Source organism: Coturnix japonica, chromosome 6 (assembly GCF_001577835.2).
Source record: "Coturnix japonica isolate 7356 chromosome 6, Coturnix japonica 2.1, whole genome shotgun sequence".
Taxonomy (NCBI): Eukaryota; Metazoa; Chordata; class Aves; order Galliformes; family Phasianidae; genus Coturnix; species Coturnix japonica.
Window position 1 is genome coordinate 15,269,233 of NC_029521.1, and position 13,566 is coordinate 15,282,798.

At 40.7% G+C, this 13,566-nt stretch overlaps 1 protein-coding gene across 6 annotated transcripts in view; it reads right to left on the minus strand.

The window, feature by feature from the left end:
* The window catches only part of WASHC2C (WASH complex subunit 2C), a 30,324-nt gene extending 16,965 nt beyond the window's left edge, over positions 1-13,359 (minus strand). For 3 of the 6 annotated variants that reach the window (XM_032445634.1, XM_032445631.1, XM_032445633.1), the window contains exons 1-16: positions 13,096-13,270; positions 12,852-13,016; positions 11,620-11,685; positions 10,822-10,995; positions 10,083-10,176; positions 9,627-9,685; positions 8,789-8,836; positions 7,782-7,886; positions 7,176-7,263; positions 6,771-6,839; positions 6,302-6,414; positions 4,190-4,259; positions 3,674-3,730; positions 2,934-3,092; positions 2,192-2,325; positions 680-772 (exon numbers count right to left, since the gene is read on the minus strand). In XM_032445634.1, the coding sequence (XP_032301525.1) occupies positions 680-772; positions 2,192-2,325; positions 2,934-3,092; positions 3,674-3,730; positions 4,190-4,259; positions 6,302-6,414; positions 6,771-6,839; positions 7,176-7,263; positions 7,782-7,886; positions 8,789-8,836; positions 9,627-9,685; positions 10,083-10,176; positions 10,822-10,995; positions 11,620-11,685; positions 12,852-13,016; positions 13,096-13,206 (1,605 nt within the window). In that variant the 5' untranslated portion in view covers positions 13,207-13,270. The other 3 variants (XM_015866746.2, XM_032445635.1, XM_032445632.1) reach the window with 3 other exon arrangements.
* Between the last annotated feature and the right edge of the window lie 207 nt (positions 13,360-13,566).

Consider the following 13,566-nt stretch of genomic DNA (forward strand, 5'->3'; position numbering starts at 1 on the left):
TGCACAAACCAGAGAAATATCACTATGCAAAGTGACGTTATACACTTAAGAACCCTAAATGGGAGATCCACATTGAGGATGTTAGGAGTTTTGAGATACAGTTCAGTGGCTTATGGTAACAAGGGTAATGGGAAGATGGTTGGACTAGATGACTTTGAAGGTCCATTCCAACCTTGTCATTCTATGATACTATATTATACTATACTATAGCTCCTTTAAAAAAAAAAAAAATCAAATATTCAGTGTGTCTGCAAAGTCAGGATAGATTGTCTTTCACATACATCAAGTACCTAAAAACTCACGGTGATTTCTCTCAGCTTTGCAGATTAATTACTACAAGAAATCAAGGACACAAATCTAAACACATTCAGTCCATTGTAATTCTTGTTCTTACTTTGCTGCTCTTCCTTCCCTTTAGACTTTTAATGCCTGTGTGTACCACACAAGTTCAGGCTTCTAGCACTGGGGAAAAAGTAATTGTCACAGGTTAACTAAAAATCTACCTGCGCTCGTGACAAAACCATGACAGTAATCAAAGATCTCACTCTGAGAAAGTTTTCAGAAAGGCCGGGAGCAGATACATGGTATCAAAGACTACAACTGTACAGATAAGAGGAATAAAGTCAGAGTGACTCAGACTCCAAAGATTTTTGCAGTAATTTACTTTAGAGATACTCACTTCAGAATCCTCCTCATCTGAGAAAAGGCCCCTCTGTTTCCTTTGAGGTGTTTCAGACGAAGGCTTGAAATCATCACCTGAAGATGGCTGACTCTTAAGAACAAAAGAAAATCACTGCATCAGCACCTACTTTAGAGTCAGTAAGGGCAGGCACACCATGTCCTTTTTAAGGGACATGCTGCTGATAGCAGTCAAAAGAACAGGATACACGTTTGTCATTCATGAGCTCAAGTTCCATTTGCTGTGTGAGCAACTCTTACGCAGCCAGAGCTGTGCAAAGTTCTCCTCTCCTGACACCTTCCTTCTCAGCAGAAAATGTGTGCAGCAATACATACCAGGCCTCATTTTGAGTCAAAGGATAATGATTTTTAAGCCAAAATTTAAAAAAAGAAAAAAAAAAAGGACATTTTGTGTCAGTCATCATTTCCTTAATTAGCTCAGCATGGCCCAGGACTGCCACCAGTTATATTGCCATTAGAGTCAGAATGATTCCAGACCCAAACACTACCACCAGGAAGCCTAGAGTATAAGATTTCCTTCATTTCCTGACAGAGCAAGAGTGCTGCTGCTGAATCAGTTCCCATCCTCACCTCCAGGAAAAGATAGTACTATGAGATCTGAACAATGGTACTGGAGGTTCTCCCATTACCACTTTTGCATTGCATCAGAAACAGGAGCTGCCTTTTGGCTTTGTGCTCAAGCGCTTTTTAAAAGGCAGTATGGATAGAGTCCTACAACAATTTGCATTACACATCCCCAGCACTGTATGCTACTCAGTGTGGAGGGGAAAAGTTGCCACAGCTCATTATGTTCATATACTGCTTAGACAGTCAGCATGTATACATGGACACATACAGGCTGTGTTACAGAAACAAGAAGCATTGTCATCTGCCCCAAAACACTATTCTGAAAAATAAAATGGAGTGTGCATTAGGAAAGTCTCACAGCTTTATGCACGTGTCCTCAGGACAACATTTAAAGCTGAAAAGCTGTTTTTTGAATGCTCAAAATTTTGTATATGCTTAGGTAGAAATGTGACACCCACAATTCTATCCCAAAATATACACAAGTAATGGGTTACCACTAAAGCTCCTGTCAGAGGTCCGTGTAACTGCAAACAGTCTGTGCAATAAGAACCATAACACCAAAGGTTCTTAATTCAGGCTGGCTTATTTCCAGCAGTGAATTTCCAACACTTTTGCTGTTGTTGTTTGCTTGTTAAAGTTTTGTTTGTTTAAAATACCAAAGACTTTGCATTTTGCTCCCAATTCAGTTCTACTTGAAAAAGATTCTCTAATCATTTCCCACAAGCAACAAACCCACAGTTAGGGAAGCAAAAAACATTACAGGGCTCCTGAAGCATTTAAGGACTTCTAGTAACAGAAGACTTTATGTATCCAATTCTGTCATAAAAATATGGCACTTCCATACCGTTTTACGTGGAAAGATGACTTCACACCTAATATCTTTTTCCTGATACCTTAGCCATACAACCTATTCATATTCCATCACCTTTTTTGCTATGGTTGTCTCCTTTTCACTCTCCACTTCTTTAGCTGTGCTAGCAGCCACAGTAGGAATGGCAGGTTTCTCTTTGAATAAGTCACCTTCATCGTCATCATCAAATAGGTCAGCTGCAGATTTGACTGCATTAAGAGAAAAATACAATGGAATGAGTAGAACAGAACAGCACAGACTCTACTGAACAAGAGTCATCAGTCAAAGATATTGTGCTCCTCTTTTAAAAGAGATCAGAGTACCAGAGACTTTTAAGAGAAAAAATGAGGCAAGTTCTTGAAGTGAAACAGCGCATTGGTGACAGGCACTGTAGCCTAGTGGACTCTAGTTGGAGTCTCATGAATGGCTACTTCTAAATCCCTCAACAAAGCATTTTACATTATCTTGGCACACCTAAAGGCCTAGTGCCTGTCAATAGGTGGTGGTGAGCAGAGGTGTTCAAGGCTGCATGAGTTAAGTCTACACTATTTTCCTGCTTTAAGTCTGGATACTGCCTTTGAAGAAGAAGCAACATACTAAGAGAAAGGTTAGTGGAGAGCATGTACAAACAAATCAGCCCTATCATACTGAGGAAGAGTTGCTAGAAGAATAAATATTAAAACAAACATAAACCAAAATAAACAAAAATCCAACAAAAACCCAGGCAAAAATAACAGCATAACACTCAGTGGTTCGTACAGTTTAAATGTCAATGATCTTTTACATTTAACTTGTCACTGCACACGTAAGGAGGTACCTGGACCTTCAGGCTTTTTAGTTGTTCCCATGAAGAAGTCATCATCATCATCATCAAAAAGAATGACTTTTCCAGGCTGCTTAGGAGCTTTTTCTGTGCTCAGTGCTGCAGGTTTCTTATCTTTTTCTGATAAAGAGGAACTGAAGACATCACTCCCTCCTGCAGGTCAGATGGGGGAAAGGGATCCACACAGTTACCATAGCCAGAGTTACAGAAAAACTACTGAAAAAAGTTACTCCTGTGAAAGTGGAACCAGACACACAGTTTCCATCACAGCAATACTTAAAGCATTCCTGCAACAATGCCTCATCAAAAGCACAAGCTGCTGATAACCTAAGAAAATAATGATCAAAACTAAAAGATGAAAATGCATTTCCCTCTCAGTGTATGAGTCGAAGGTGCAACTGAGCACACTGCAGACACAAATAGTGCATTAGTATTAAAAGTAGTACATGTCCGTTGGAATAAACTAGCATAACTCTCAAAGCTGACAGCTGCTAGCATTTATCTCCCATCATTGGCACCTACCTTCAGAACTCCTGCAGAACTCTGATTAAACATAAAGCATGCTGCAAGTTAGGATTAGCATGGTAGAAGTGCCTGTGTTTGTCATTAAGCATGTGATCAAGCAGTGCAGTGCTGCTGAGCTTTCATAGCTTTCTTCTTTAAAAGCCCCCCAGTGCAGTTTAGAGAAAAGGACATTTTGTGCATGAAGCAATTTGCTATTGAATGAATCATACCTGGGAACAGAGATACTGCACCTGCAGGAACTTTCTTTAAGGATTTTGTAGAAATTGCTGAAATCACAGGAAGTACAATACAATTGGATGCACTCACTTTACAGTATCAAAGCCTTTAGAACTCTACCATAGAAATAGGAACCTTAGAGGTCTTCTGAGCTCTACATTTTGCTCAACAGCCCGGAAATCTTTAAGATGTTCTCTTTGAACTTCTGCCTTTTTTAAGAACAGTCTAGCTTATTGGAATCCATTGAAACTTGCCAACGAATACAAAGCTTACAAATACAGTATGCATCTACACATGAAGTTATTTACAAGGGATCACATTCACACATTTGGAACTACTTTGATACAATACAACCAAAACAAAAGGGCTCAGTCTCTAAACCCACATCTGAAAATTCCTTAAGTACAGCGTTTCAATAAAAACAGCTGCAGCACAGAACTAGTGCTCATCAGATTCCTTAAGAGTCTGGATACACAAAAAAAGTGAAATGTAGACATTCAGGTTCTTACCTGCACTGACAGGAACTTGTTCCTCTTGCTCTTTTGAATCTTCTCTTGGTGCATCAGCAAAAAGATCACCCTGTTAGAAAACAAAAATGCAAAGGAGTATGGGGTAAAGTAGTGAATTTGTCTTTTGTAGGAAAAGACGGTTGCCAAATCTTCCACATAGAATATCCAGTCCTAAGCCAAGATAGAGGAGGTAACCACCACTCCCTTTTCAAATGTATGTCTGCACATACAGACTTAAAGCAAGATACCCAAAAGTTTGTGTGAGGGCAGATGTTCAAGAGAGTCGTTTTCTGTCTTCTAAAATTTAATTTACACTATAATTCAATGTGATTATCAGTCTCTTTACTGCAAAGAAGGAATGAGCTTTTATTCGCACACTTTCTTATGCTAGTTAAATTACAGCTGTTTAGGCCCTTTGTATTTCCGTCAATGCTTTCCTATTGAACTTTAACAGAAAGGTCCAAAGACAGAATTCACATCTGGATAGATATAAAAACCCTCCTGAATCTCAAACGGCTAAGATGAATAATTTACTTTGTTGCTAAGGAGATTCCAAAACACTATTGTGGTGCAAAGAGATGCATTATAGCTCAAAAGCATTACCAGACACTCTCAGGAGAGTCCTTGAGGAATAGCAAAGATGAACAGCTCCCTCCCTTTTTCTCCCCATCCCAGGGCAGCAAACTCTTAAAGCACAGAGCAGCAGCCAAACTGAATCAAAACTATTTTTAGTGCATCCACATGCAGAAGAAAACACTCCTCACATTCAGACTGCAGTTGCCCTGTGCTGATCACACAGCTGAACTCCACACTGAGAATTACTGCCTAGATTCCCAGGAACCCACTACATCTTGTTAGTAATGACCACTTCTGAAAGACAGAGGCCTTGAAAGCTACAAATTGCCTCCCTGTATATTCAAAAGTTTGTATAAAGCTTAGTGGAAAGAGGGCAAAAATTGCCAGAAAAGGGTAGGGAGGGGGGGGTCAGGTCTGTCACAGAGTTATGGCACATCTATCAATTACTATCTGTCAGTTAACCTACTGTGGCTGCCATCTGGTACAGTGAGGCCAATTCTGTTGTATAAGGTAAATGAAAATTTCTAGATGGTTATTTTTCAGGTAACAAATTAGTAAGAATAAGCATATGCAGGCAGGGAACACTCACTCACAGACACATCTGCTTGGCTGGTATCTAGCAGAATGAGCATAGTAAACTTGGCAATAAGAAAGAGTACTTAAATGATAGTGTCATCTGAATTTGCACTGACACAAAGCTGGCCTGCAGTATCAGACTTTAACTTTCGTTGTTTTTTTAAAGCTGTTAGTTGCCAACACCTGTTGGCTTTTTTTTTTTTCCCCAATAGGAGCCACATCAGAGTGGAAAGCACCACACATAACTATCTTCTTCCTTTCCTTGTTTGCTGCATGTTGGACACATTCTAGCAGCTTGGCATGGTAAGTGCAAGGCCAACTCCTCAAGAGGTCTCCTTCCAATTTCCAGTTCAACAGCCAACTTGCCTTCCATGAAGGCATGCTTCAGCGTAACTCTTGTTTCCTTAGTTATAACTAGGAACACTACACCCTGCAACGGCAATGGCTTGGCTACTGCTCTAGACTTCGGCCAGGAGTCGAAGGCGCTGGCAATGATAAAAAAAAAAAAAAATCAGAGTAAGTTGTCTTTTTTACACACACTTTTCGTGTCAGACCCTTAAACCTCATTAATTTTATTTATATATATATATTTTTTTAATGAACAAACTGCATAATATTTAGTTTATCTTTGCAGATAAAAGTGAGGCACTGAGTACACAGATGGAATCAAAACCTCTCTAATATAGTGCCAGAACCACACTTGATTCCTACCAGCACTACTGCAGAAAAGAAGGCTTTTTGCCAAAGGCAACACAAGTACCTCACTCACATAGCTTTATTTGTCCAACAGAAAGATACACTGTCCCATTATATTTGAATGTTAACAAGAAACAAAACGTTGTTTCTTCTCTCTGCCTTTCAGAGTTGTTGAGAAGTTGTGGGATTTTTTTTTGGTGTTTTGTTCGTTTAGTTCTACAGGGACGCACACATCTCCATCTGTTCTCTCCCTAGCATTCTCACCTCATCATCATCAAAGAGACCTGTACCACCACTGAAGAGACCACCCTTAGGACCAAATGGTGTGAAATCTTCATCAGTCAGCTTAGGAGGCTTGAAGATGTCATCTTCATCATCTAGAAAGCACAAGAGACAAGAGTATTGACTGAGTATCAGGAAAGGGAACAAAGAAACAGTCAAAACAAAAATTAGTTTGATTCCACCCCCCCTCTCTCATAAACATGATAAGTACAGAGAAGCTGCTGTACATCTCTCAGGTTGTTTGTGGCTGCTCCACAACGTTACATTTAAAGTGAAACTCTCACTGGACCTGTTTCTGGCCATCTTTTGCATACACAGAGAACTACCTAGACTTGTATACTTATTCACCCTGAAGGATGCTCACTGATATCCCACACAGTTTCTACAGCAAATACCAGGTTTTCTTACAATTCAACCAACGACTGAAAAACAAGATAGGAGGAAATCCTACCATCTGAAGGAACTTTAACTTCCTTCTTTTCTTTTGGAGTTTTCCTTGGTTTGATCTCTGGTGACAGTGCTTTAAGAAGAGAAGTTCAAAGTGTAAATGAAATAATCTGTCTTTACTCGTAACCTTTGCTTGACTTATGATAAAAAGAATCTAAAAAAGTAATTTAAGCAGCTTGAACTATGTGTTTTTAATATCTCAGCCCAGTAAGCTCTAAAATTGGCACTTAAAATTATAATGGCAACACAGTTGTTCACACTGTGTCCTCCTCTTAGGCCTTCAACTAATACATGCTCAAACAATAGATTTGTGTAATTTTAAATATCGTTAAATGAATTCTCCTCTCCAAGACCTCAGGAGTTCTCCACCATCTCACAATCATTCATCAAAACTTAAGAGTTAACTCACACGAATGCTCTTCCTCCTGTTTAACTGGTATTTCTCCTTTAATTCGGGCTGCAAGCTCATCTGCAAATGATGTTGGCCTCTTCTTTTTCTGAGGGGTAGGGACAAATAGCCATTTATTTATTCTACTCAATTCTAATGCCAGTTCGATACAGTTGCAATTGTGCAATTATGAGTACAGTATGCCACAGCCTCATTTATACAATTTCATGTTTAGACTTCGATAGAAGCACTCATAAGGATTTTAAGAAAGTAATTAAGATTATGTGTGCATCAAAGAAAAGCCATTTGTAGTACTTTACAGTTATAAAGCTTTTAATGTCACCTGAATTAAAGAATATAACAAGCAGGAAGTATTTATTATACCCAAATACAACAGTTTCTTAATGACATTTAAAGACAGTTTTGATTTGAAGTTAGGGTGCAGGATTCCCCTAGTTTCAAGGGACAAAGCATGAACAATCATCTTGAAAGAAGATTCTCACAGGTCCTCTCTACCTGATCCCCATTACAGGTACCCAAGTATTACCACTATAATCAAAACCAAAGACAAATTTTTCATGAAACAAGCCCAAAGCCTATCCCTGTAGAGAGGCAGTAATCACTTACAGGTCTTGTGGTTTCCTCAAAGTCTCCATCCTCATCTTCTTCTTTTTCAGAGTCAAAGAGATCACAACCATCATAATCATCTTCATCACTCATCTGTACTGTCCTCTATGAAAAGATATAATACCCTGCTGTTCACTCCTCAAGTTGGCATACGAAAGGAACAAGTATAAATTTCCACCTGCTTACATAAAATATTCGGAGCAAACTTACTAAAAGAATGGAAACATTCAGCCAGTCTGGGGGTACTGAACAACTTTTGAGATGTAAGGAGAGAGTGCCTGTAGCTGTAAGCATCTAGTTGTGTTCTCCTATACACCCCTATGCTGCATCAACAAACGCTAAGGCTGTGCTCACAAGGAGCATGCTTTAAAACACTGTTCTTCCAGTCCTGAATCTTCTCAGACTGAGAGGGCTGAGGAAGAGGTCCCCAGCACAAGCCATAGATGCCTTTAAACATGGGTAACATTCCTTCCCCTCAGCAAGGTAGCTACCTATTCCCAACAGCTGAAATTAGGTTTGAATTTTTCAACCTAAGCATTTTTTCCCCCCCTTTTCATATTGTTATCCAAACAGTCACACTTCTCAAATGTTTCACACTGTTCTCATCTTTGATTTCAGGTCACACTCAGATTGCATTGTTCCTTACTTCCTGTATCACAAATTCAGAATTGTAATTAGACACAGTAATTCCTCAGAAGCCAAGTTCTCCTGGGGCTGATTTCTTTCAACTTCCAGTACTCCAAAGTTATTCCTGAGAAAAACACATATCACGAAGTGCCACTGAACATATACTATGCATCTAATGATGGTTGGCATGGTGATGCTTTAAAGCCCAACACAGCTTCGGTAGCATAGTACATGCATCTGGTCATGACAACCTACCCATACAAAGTTATACAAATGAGGCTTAACCAAGGTTTTTAATTGCTAATTATCTAGGGCTCTGATCTCCTCTTTTCTGCATTCTCACTGTGTCTTTCAGGTTGTACCACGGCATATAATCATACCATCTTTTGGTCATCCTCACTTGGGTTTCCAAATTCATCCTCAGATTCCTAGAATAACAAAAGACACAAAGACAAGTATCACACATTGCTTTGCCCAGTGGTTAAAGGAGTGGGCTCAGAAGTTCTGGACTTGCTTAAATGTGGATACTTCTCATCTCACCACAACCAGACCACATTAATTGTTTGACCACTACTGAACATCTCTCTTAAAAGGAGCTCACTCAAATTTCATTAACTTAGCCAAGTAAATGAGCTCCATCTGACAGTGCATTTGAGTAACTCAAAAGGGATTTAACTCTAATCAAGTAACGATACCAAGAGTAAACACCTGAGGATAAAAGGAGTGCTTCCACAGCACAGCTACAAACCACCGATACTCCAGGTAGAAAAAACACATCAGAAATTGATGGTCCAATGCACTGGAATCATGGCGCAAAGCCTGGAGGAGAATCACTGAAACCTTTTCAAACTTATTCCTGTTAGTTCACAACCCTTTCTTTGCCACGGTAACTTACAATAAATTTGTCAGTTCTTGAATTCTCACAAGAATTGAGTTGCTTTGCTTCACAAAATGAAATTAGACTGGATAAAACATTTCACCTTGAAATATTCTACTATAGCATTAATTGGAGCCAGTAACACATTACTGCTCTCCTGAAAGGCTGCAGAGAAAATTACTGCATAAGAACAGTAACAGAAAAGTACATTTACCACAACAGACATAGGGAGGAGACATTACAATATTGTCTTGAGACTGCAAATGAAAAAGGTAATGGCCTAACATGTAAATAAGGACTCATGAACACTTATGCAAAGCAGCTACTATTTCATTGCTTACCTCTTCATCCTTCTCTTCACTGTCAAGTACACTTCCACGATCACTGTCAACTGATCCTTCTATTTTAGATGAAAACAAAAGTTAAGAACAGATATGACATCTCCATGCAGAGCTTGTAGGTCACCAGACACAATTACTGCAACATTAAAAGCTCTGTGATGAGAACTAAAAATCAGGTGGGTAAGAGTAATCTGAAAGAGCTTTGCAGGCTGCTGAAGTTCTAGCATTCTGTGTTTCAAACACACAGGGTAAGAATTACTGATAATTCGCTCACATATTTGAAAGGTGGTTGCTATAGCATGACTCAAGGTTTTCTGTAACTGTTTTCAGTATCTGTCCAAACAGGCAAAAAAAAAACAAACTATGCAGTATGAGACAGGCTATTTAGTTAAAACCAAAGTTTCAGATTAGGAACAACTTACTCCAAGAGAAATCAAAATTTATGCCAGCACATACCCTCACTCGTCAGATCTCCGAGGCCAACATCATCTTGTTCCATGAACTGCTGGGAGCCAATCAGGTAAGGTAAAGGTCTGTCAATATAGAGATCCTAGAAAGAGACAACATCAAGTCTTTCTGACAGCGAGGAACAGCTCTACATTGCTGATGAAGACAGAAGTCCTACAGCCCCTGCTATAACATGAGAAAGATACAAGCTTGTTTCAAGAGAGTTCCGTTAGAAACATTCTTCAGGTGGTGTGGGCCAGCTGAGATGTATTCCCTCTTAACACTATCAGGAACATATCTATCTCTATTTATACAGTCCTAGTATGCTTTCTAGATTATATCTAACATAAAACAAGTATATATCCTTGCAAATTCTACCTCTAGGATACCTAATTACTAGGACAGTAAAAACTGACTAAGAAAATACTGTTTACACCTAAAAAGCATGACATTTAAAGGTCTCACTCCATGAATTCTGATTCAGGTAGTGAACTTCCCAGGTTCACTCCCATTCAACTAAGTCTTTTCAGGGCCACCACTCATCAATGCTAACCCAACTGCAAGATGGGCTATTAAAGAAATAGTTCAGCACAGAGCATTTCAGCTTTAGATACAGTCACCATTCCTCTTTTCAGGTAAATAACATCACTTTGATAACAACACGATATTACTGCTGACAGAAATGAAGAGCAAGTCCAATAAAGAGAAACACAAATCCAATGCTTCCAGCAAGAACACGTCTCTGTACCTTTGGCTCAAGTATCAGTTCTACCCTCTCATTACTTTCTTCCTCTTCTGAGTCAGAGTTGCCTGCTTTGATGTCTAGCTGTTCAAACGCACTGTCCAGAACTTGCAACCCATAATTCACTGCTTCTTGTATTTTGGGGATTAGATCAGCTTCTTTCTGTTCCCGTGTCTTTTCCTTCAACAGGAAAAATACTGTCATTGCATTTTACTCAAGACTCAACCTCACTGCAACACGCATGTAACGAGCTAATTAGCACAGTGAAAGTTTTTCAATGTATGCAAAAAAAACACCTTCATGAGCTTTGAGGCTTGATTTTTTTTGTTAGGTTTGGTTTTTTTTTGCTTGACTTAATTCACTTCTTTTCAGTCTTGTAAACAGACCTTTTAAACACCCACACTAACACAACACTTTTCTTTTTGTGCTCCCAGCCCTTCACAGGAACCTTTACGTGATAATACACCTAGATTATAAGATATGTACAGAAAGCTCCGAGCTCTCATCCCTGGTAATTGCGGACAGATTCTACTTCCATAATTCACAAGGTTTGAATCCAGAATCTTCAATTCTCTTCCTAAGAAAATACACATAGCTGTTGGAAAACAAACATGTATTGCCTATCATGTTGTAATACTGAAACTGGGGAGGCGAAGGCCCTGAAAGATTATACATATGTTGCAGGAGCTTTCAAAGTTACTGTTAATGTTATGTTTGAATGACATGGACCACAAAGTCTAAAGACATCACAAAGAAAGTTAACAGTTTGATTTGTAGGCACTCATGGAAGATGAGGTTAGCTACCTGCTCCGCTTTCTCCCCAGCATCTGTTTTGGGTATAGACTCTTCCACTTCTTCATCATACACTCGCTAAAAAAAGTGAAGGAAGATTAATTGAAATAAGAGCAACAAACTGCTAGAAGGGCTAAATCATGGGTATCATCAATAAAATAAAATTACAAATTAATCCACTAGATAGTAAAAAAAAGAAACCATTAATGATGCCAGGCATCTTCATAGCATCCTTTCACACACTGCAGTTATTATGAAGGTCCTACCACATAACCTCTCAATCCAGCTAAGGTGATTCAAGACCACACATGACAATGCAACAGCAGAAGACAAGCTGAGCATTTAACCCCTTTTACAGAGTAAGTTAATGTTAAAGCAAACAAAATAATTACAATACACAGCACTGTTTTAACTCCCTATTATTAAGCTATTTTAGAAGCCTTCAAAAGTAATCCTCATTTACTTATGGGCAGTTGGGTTCTGTTTTCTAGCAGCTTTTCTCCTTCTTTCCTGTTTGCCCTTCTCCTGTAGCTACAGGGAAAGCTCACATCCTTCCCCAGCCCTCAGCATGTTCTGGTGATCGCTCTATCCAGCACTTTGAGCACTCTCATGCAGGATCAGCTACTAGGAGACACAGAGGAATAAAGAACAACCTTCAAACCTGAATCCAGATTTCTCAAGCATAGGTGGTTGTTAGCCCCTGAGAAGAGACTGATCACTCTTGCTCAATTAAGACATAGAAGTGAGGACCCTTTTCTGTGCATTTACATTTGGGCAAAAACAATCTAAAGCTTCCAAGAATTTAAACGTTTGGTACAAAATCTTAGTCGTTTGAGTTGGAAGGGACATTTAAAGGCCATCTGGTCCAACTCTGCTGCAATGAACAGGGTCCATCAGGTGCTCAGAGCCTCATCCAGCCTGACCTTGGACGCCTCCAGGGAGCAGGCACCCACCACCCCTCTGGGCAACCTGTGCCAGTGCCCCACCACCTTTATAGCAAAAACTATTTTTCTTTTATTCAATCCGAATCTCTCCTCTTTTACTTTGAAATCATTTCCCCTCGTCCTTTCAACACAGACCCTGCTAAAGTGCCCGTCCCCTTCATTCTTAGAGCCACTGATCCGAACAGCAGAGGCAGGCCACAAAAGATATCACAAATAAATACCAGTAACCCAGATTTCCATCACCTCACCCTCTACCACCGTTTGTCCCATAACAGCACTATGGCTTCAGACGAGACTCACATTCTCAATGAACTGCGTGTTGGACAGCATGAGGAAGTCGTTGAAAACATTGTGAAGGCGGCAGTCGGCGGCTTTGGTCTCGTTGATCAGCCCGTCCACCTGCTTCTTGATCTCGTGCGTCCTGGAGATGGTTTGCTGGGAGAACTCTTGCAGGAACCGCAGGAGCTGCGTGGGACGGGAAGCGGCGCTCAGGGCGGCGCTCGGGGGCGGCACCGCGCACCCTCACGCAGCTGAGACCGCTCACCCCAGCGTCCGAGGCCAAGGACCAGCTCTGGCTGTCTTTACGGATCTCCTCCAGCGACCAGGGTCGCTCCCACACGGGTGCCGGCTCCGTCGCATCCTGCGCGCCGTTCATCTGTGGGAGAAGAGCGGTGAAGGGAGCGAACAACCGGGCCCGGCCCGACCCGGCCCGCCCGTGCGCTCACCCTGACCACCCTCAGCAGTCAGCTGAGCGCCGTCATGTGACGCCCCGAGCCCGCCCCGCCCGGCCCAGATCCGGGATGCGGGACGGCCAGTAGGGGGCGCTATAACACAGCGGGCTGCGCCGACTCGAACGCCTTTAAAGCGTCCTCATAACGCTGACATAAATCCTTTATCACAACTCAGTACAAAAAAGACAGGGATCTCTTGGAAAGAGTCCAGCGGAGGGTCACTAAGATGGTGAAGGGCCTGGAGCATCTCCCCTATGAGGAGAGACTTAGGGAACTGGGTCTGT